At 49.1% G+C, this 6,804-nt stretch overlaps 1 protein-coding gene across 1 annotated transcript in view; it reads left to right on the top strand.

Moving 5' to 3' along the window:
• POLR3A (RNA polymerase III subunit A) overlaps positions 1-4,674 on the top strand; it is a 47,733-nt gene extending 43,059 nt beyond the window's left edge. The window contains exons 30-31 of the mRNA XM_008059016.2: positions 959-1,091; positions 3,451-4,674. Of these exons, the coding sequence (XP_008057207.1) occupies positions 959-1,091; positions 3,451-3,599 (282 nt within the window). The 3' untranslated portion in view covers positions 3,600-4,674. The remainder of the gene's footprint in view (positions 1-958; positions 1,092-3,450) is intronic.
• Positions 4,675-6,804: the final 2,130 nt, after the last annotated feature.

Below are 6,804 nucleotides of genomic sequence, written 5' to 3' on the forward strand. Positions count from 1 at the left end.
TGCCTGAGCCCGCGGGTTCGAGACCCGCCCGGGCAACTTGGCAAGACCTCATCTCTACAATAAATAAAAAATTAGCCGGGAGTGGTAGTGCATGCCTGTAGTTCCAGCTACTTGGAATGCTGAGGCAGAAGGAGCACCAGAGCCCAGCAGGTCGAGGCTGCAGTGGCCGGGAGCGTGCCATTTCACTCCAGTCTAGGCGACAGAGACTCCAACTCAAAAAAAAAGAGACAAAAACTGAGTGAGGGAAATGGCCAGTTTCCTCCTACCCTGGAGCAAAGGCTGTAAGGGTTTTTTTGGGGGGTTGTTTTTATTTGGGGAGGTTTTTTTTGTTTATTTGTTTGAGTTGAAATGTCACTCAGTTGCCCAGACTGGAGTGCAGTGGCACAATCACGGCTACCACAGCCTCAATCCTGGGCTCAGGAGATCCTTCCACTTCAGCTTTCCACTTCAGCCTTTCAAGTAACTGTACCTACAGGTGTGCACCAACATGCTTGGCTAATTTCTTTTTTTGATTTACTGTAGAGATAAGGTTTTGTCATGTTACCTAAGCTGGTCTCAAACTCCTGGGCTCAGGCAATCCACTCGCCTCAGCCTCCCAAAGTACTGGGATTACAGGCTGAGCCACCGAGCCAGGCCTATTTTTAGCTATTCACGTCATAAGAAACATCTTTAGAAGTATTTCCTTCTTTCAGAGTTAGGTGCTTAATTCTAGTTCTCAATCCTTATTTCTTTTTTCCAATGGCATTTAGGTACAGGTGTAAGGTTCCATATTGTCAATGACTTACCATCTTGGGACACAGAGGCTGGACAGATAGCTGTTCAGGGCCTTTTCACACCTGAGGTTATGACTTGAACAGCTGTTTGGTTTTGTTTGTTTTATGGAGGGGATATATAGCGCTCTGGTTTTGAGCTTTTGTGAGTGACATGAGTACCACTGTGGCTCTCTCCCTCAACACAGGGTGAAGTCCTGGGCATCACTAGGTTTGGCCTGGCCAAGATGAAGGAGAGTGTGCTGATGCTGGCTTCCTTTGAGAAGACGGCTGACCATCTCTTTGATGCTGCCTATTTTGGACAGAAGGACTCCGTGTGTGGTAAGTGTGACATTTCTAGGAGCAGCATCAAAGGCCTTTAGTTGACAGCTTAGAATGTGGCACAGGGGAGGGGTGAGCAAAACTGAGTAGCCAGAGTATTTATTTTTTCCAAGACTAAAGTACAGATCACAAAATTGGAACTGATGGATCTTTTATTTCCAAAGCCTAGATATAGCATCCTACACCCCCCTACATCTGTGAGAAGGCTTCTCTCTGTCAGTACAGTTTTTGAAGAGGAAAAAGAAGAAAAAGCGACCCTGAGTGTGTAGGAATTTTTCTAGTCCTTGGCATTGTAGCCCTTGACACTGATCCTATGACACCAGGGTTGGCAGGAGGGGGCTGTGGCTCAGTGATACCAGGCAGTAGCAAGGCATCTTACTGTCCTGACCCCCTGGGGAGGCAACAGATATGCCATTGACACTTGCCAAACCCTTTGCTAGCTTGGCACTGTAAGTGCTAAGTAGTTCAACCCACCCATGGGGTGTTGGTATTAAGCTCTTTCCCAAGTGAGAAGACTAAGGTAACCTCACTTACCATCGAGTCCACCTGCAGAACCTTGCCATGGACTGCACTCCATCCTCCCCACATCATAGCGGAGCTTTGATGGGGGCATCTTGCCTGGGAGAAGGAGTGTGAGGGGGAACTGGCATCACAGTGTGTCTGGCTTATCCGCCTCTTCCCCTGAGATCAGCACTGGCTGCTGGGATTTGCTCCAGCCTTGATTCTGTAGCAAGTCCCTGCTGGCCTGAGATGAGGGACTGGGGCTCAGGAGGGTGGGTAATCTGCCCCAGGTCATGTGCCAAGCAGACCCTAGTATGGATTACTAGTCTGGCTGCCATTTCCAAGCCAGAGCTCTGCTTCCCGGTAGTCTTTCCTGTCTCACCTCCTACTCTGGTATAGATGTGCCAGAAAGGTGATGGTCTGGTGGGGCCTCATTGCAAGCACACACCTATTGTTTGCTTCTAAGATTGACTCTTCCAAAAGAGGCATGGATTGGAGATGGAAGGAAGGAAAAGTACATACTTCTTTAAAATAAAGAAGAGAGAGGCCGGGCTCGGTGGCTCAGCCTGTAATCCCAGCACTTTGGGAGGCTGAGGCGAGTGGATTGCCTGAGCCCTCAGGTTCGAGAACCATCCGGGCAACTTGGCAAGACCTCATCTCTACAATAAATCAAAAATTAGTTGGGCACGGTAACGCGCGCCTATAGTTCCAGCTACTTGGAAGGCTGAGGCGGAAAGATCGCCAGAGCCCAGCAGGTCAAGGCTGCGGTGGCCGGGAGCGTGCCACTGCACTTCAGTCTGGGCAATGGAGTGAGACTCCAACTCAAAAAAAATAAAAATAAAAAATAAAATAAAGAAAAGATGGGGTTAGAGAGGGAATAGAGGGAGGCCAGGGCCAAGGGACAAGTGAGTTTACCTGACTACAGGACTGAGACCAGGACCCAACCCTGATGCCCAGAAATGGGGCCTTTGCTGCAGGCCTGCAGCCCCACCTACCACTGCCTCTCTCCACCACTGACCCCTCTGGAGGCCTGGCACCACTGCCCCACCCCTACTTTGACATTTCCTCCTTTTCCTGGTCCTTGAGCACATTGTAACCCCTTGTTTGCCCTTACTACGTGTTGGTTTTTATTTTTTCTGTTTGCCTCTCTGGATCCTTGTTAGCACAAAACCTAGCATGTAGTAGCCATTTGCTCATTTGCTGTTGAATCAGAAACCTGATGCAAAGCCAGTGTTTGCATCTTATGGAGCTTGGAGAAAGAATCTGTCCCACCAGCTAACCCCTGTAACTCTGTCGGAGCCCTATCTTCTGAGTGTTTCTCATTAGGGCCGGGACCACCCAGGCTTGGTGCCCATAAGCCTCGCTTGGCTCCTCCCCCAAGCACAGCTAACAGCTATCTGCTGTGGTTCCATGGGGACTGGAGTCTGCTCCCTATCAGCCCCAGCTGTTTGCTTTTCTTCTGGGCTCTACATTAAGGAAGCACGGGGTGGCAAACTTAGTGTTTTCTGAGCATCATTCCATTTCCTTGCTGCCTAAGTTGGGTGTTCTCAAAGGCAAGACCCTCAGGGGGTGCCTTTGGCTTGGATGGGAGAAAACTGGCAGACCTGATTCGGTTTCCAGCAAGCTGCTGGGCTGTGAGCAGGCACCCAAGGAGACAGACTTCCCCAACTTGTCTAGAAGAAGTGTGCTGAGCCTGCACTGCACAGCTACCCCTTTTTCTAGATGAGAAGAAAAGCAATTTGCCCAAACTCAGCCTGGCAGTGTGGAATACAGCCAGGACACTGAAGTCTGAAATTTTTCCTTCCTGAAATCTACTTGTGCTCAGAAGGACTCTGACCTCGGTTCTGTTTGGTTTCAGGGGTGTCTGAGTGCATCATCATGGGCATCCCAATGAACATTGGGACCGGGCTCTTCAAGCTGCTGCACAAGGCCGACAGGGACCCAAACCCTCCCAAGAGGCCGCTGATCTTCGACACAAACGAATTCCACATCCCCCTTGTTACATAGTCCAAGAGAAGAGGGGACCATTCCTGACCTCAGCTCCTTTTCTGCAGCTGACATGAAGAACTCTGTGCTCCCTGGAACAGGGACTCTGATGTCCCCACCTGTGCCAGCCATCAGAGAAGGCTCCTGGCATTCCCAGGACCAGCTCCTCTGATAGGGAACAGCTCACATTGGTAACCCTGACTGCACCACACTGCTTAGAAGAGCTGAGGGTTTTACCGTTTGCTTGTTTGTTTGTTTGTAACCCAATCTATGGGCGACCCAGCACCTCCTAGGTACCCTGCCTCCCTGGATTTAAAAGAAGGTCGCTTAGGTGGTATTGCCCATCCCCCCTCACCTCATCCCATTCATTGGCTCCCTGTAGTATCTTCACGTCTGACGGTGAGCTAGCGGTAAACCCGTCACGGGCCAGGGCATGTTCCTGGATTTGCTGTTCCTCGGTCATCTGTATGTAGTCTCTCACTGTGACATACTCATGTAAATATTGTCACTATTATTTATTTGTTCCCATGTGAGAGATTTGGAATTGTTATCATTTTGGTTTTACTTCTGAAACCAAGCAACTACAGAAACCAGGAAAGTCGGCATTTAAGCATCACTGGAAAAACTGGTTCAGCAAATGGGACCGTCTAGGGTTTGTAGCTGAGCTGAGCCCGTGGTGAGACCCACACGGCACTGAAACATCTTCTGCAGCTGCCCCAAATATTCTGCTGTTTTCCTCTACCTCAGACCCCAGCGGGGGGCTCTGTCCTGTGACCAGAGCCAAACCCATTCTGCCTATAGGTACCTCCCTCTAGACCTATAGGTGCCTCCCTCAAGTTCGGGGCCTGCTGCGGTGGGGGAGGGGCAAGATGGATTTTTATAGAGTTGCACATCTATCCTTGGGACAATCCCTAGCTGAGTTCCCTGGTTCTGAGTTAACGCTGTTCAGGTACATAGCATAGCCTTTGGTTCTGGAATCTTTGTTGGAATGAATGCTTTCCCTCCCTTACTGATGGGATTCTGAATTAGGAAGTCCAGACCTGGGTTCTTTGGGGCCAGCACTCAGGTTTGGAATTTTTTTAAATGTGTAGTTTGGCCCAGTGGTCCTCCTGAGTCCACATGGTAGACCTCTGAACTTCTCTTGCGGTATCAGTGATGTGGAAAATACCATTTTTCTTAATGTTTAACTGCCCTGTGTCTTTGAATTGAACCAGCCTGGTTCACAACAAAGGATTAAGTGTGTTAAACGCTAATTTCGGGTTTCTACTTAAGGCCTTACCCAGAGATTGCTTCTCTCATGCAGCCTGGGAAGAGCCACGGAGGAATGTCCCCACTCCCCTCAGCTGCCTCCTGACAACTTGCCTGAGAAATGAACCATGAGTCTTGGTCTGCCCAGAGCCAGGATCACTGGGATACACGGACGGCAAGGGGAGGGTAGAATTGAGTTGCAGCAGGGAACGCCAGCACCTGCTTTCCTCTGCATGCAGCACACACGTTCAATGGAGGAGGGGTTGAGACCATAATATGTGACTAGAAGTAATAAAGATGGCACCACCCAGGAGCCTCATCCTGCAGGAACGAGTGCTCAATTGGGTCTGAGGAGTCGAGTTTGCGTGAGATGGATGTGATTGTGATGGGTACAGGTCAGCGGGTGGTACTTGGGAACAAGGCCAGCCTTGGAGCAGAATGGTTATGTAAGGAACACAGTACCTAGTGGGAAGTGATGTGTCCTGAGGGCACTGGTCCTTCTCCTGGTACTGCTGGCCCTGCTGGGACCACCGATGTCAACAGTGTTGACTGGTAAACTCTGCTGTCCATGCTTTCTACTGTGTCCCACAGCCTGGTATTACCATCCCCCTAATGTGATCATCCACTCTGGCCTGGCATTGACTTTATGCCAGCACAGAACTCAAAGGCCAGGTAGCAGTGTGTCCTCAAGAATGAGCTCAGGGGGGTGGGGGAAAAAAAAAAAAGAATGAGCTCAGTAGAAGAGTAGCATTTTACCCCCTGGGCCTATATGGAGGAAGTAAAAACATTTAAGTTTCATCTCATCCACGAACAGTTATGTATTTTCAAGCTAGCAGTCTGCCCAGTCCTTTGCCATTTTTACATCTTTTGTACACGTGAGATTAAAAATAGCTCCTGACTTAGTTACAGCCCCTTGCTTTGTTCAGCACTTTGCGGGTGGGAAAGACATTCTGGAGTCTTTCAGTGTTGGTATCAATTAAATTTGGTGCCATGTTTCTATTTCAGGGTTTATCCATGTGTGTTCACATAGATTCATGTCTGATTGAACTTGACATTGTATAATTATTATTTTTCTCGATTTTTGCTGTCTGTTGGCAGACCTCTTTATGTTTCTACCAAAACTCAAAAGAGAAAAACTTGGCTGTACGTAAAACTATAGCAGAATTGTCCTTGCGGGTTGTGGAAAAGGGTGATTGGGATTTGCATGAGCCCTAACTCTGGAATAAGAAATATTCCCTGCCACAAACTCCCCTCCCCAGGTGCTGGAGGTCACCAGTGAGTGCCCCACTCACCCCCACCCCTGTGACTTAGAAATGTGGGAAATAAGGCTGTCCCCTGAGGTGTGGTGAATTCAGCCCCTCTAGGAGGCCCTGGAAGGTCTCTGAAGCCTGTGAACAGCAAGTGCCACCTGGCCATGATCAGGTGCTTTTATTCTTTCATTCAACAGAGATTTAAGACCTGCTACTTGCAAGACATTGTTCTGGGTATTCAGAGTGCAGCAGTAAACACAATGATGAATCAGATGTGACTGCATCTAAAAATTCTTCCGCAGAATAGAGTGAAGCAAAGAGGTTCAGGATCAGATCTGGCCGCAGTGTATCACACTCTGAGGTCAAAGCTACAGATAAGGGACAAGCTGCAGTGGGTAGCTCAGCACATCAGGCTTCACCAGGGAGAAGAGGAAAATCCCTGTGAGACTATAGCCCTCTGGTTCTAACCCCTCCCATAGGGCCTTTCGTGACCTTACTTTGGCCTCCTTCCCTTAGAAATGGATTCTAGAAGATGTTCCTTGAGCAGAAGATGCAAGGCTGCAGTCCCTGGGACAGGACGCTGCCATCCTCTCCCCGCCCAGGCTAGTTGCAGTGTTAATTGGTAGACATTTAAATCCAAGAATATTTGTTAAGCTTCTGCTCTGTTCTGGGTGGGCAGTACTCTAGACCATCCAGGAAAGTTCCTGCACAGGTAGAGTTTACCATCT

Source organism: Carlito syrichta, unplaced genomic scaffold (assembly GCF_000164805.1).
Source record: "Carlito syrichta isolate Samal-C Ts95f unplaced genomic scaffold, Tarsius_syrichta-2.0.1 Scaffold303673, whole genome shotgun sequence".
In the NCBI taxonomy this organism is placed as follows: domain Eukaryota; kingdom Metazoa; phylum Chordata; class Mammalia; order Primates; family Tarsiidae; genus Carlito; species Carlito syrichta.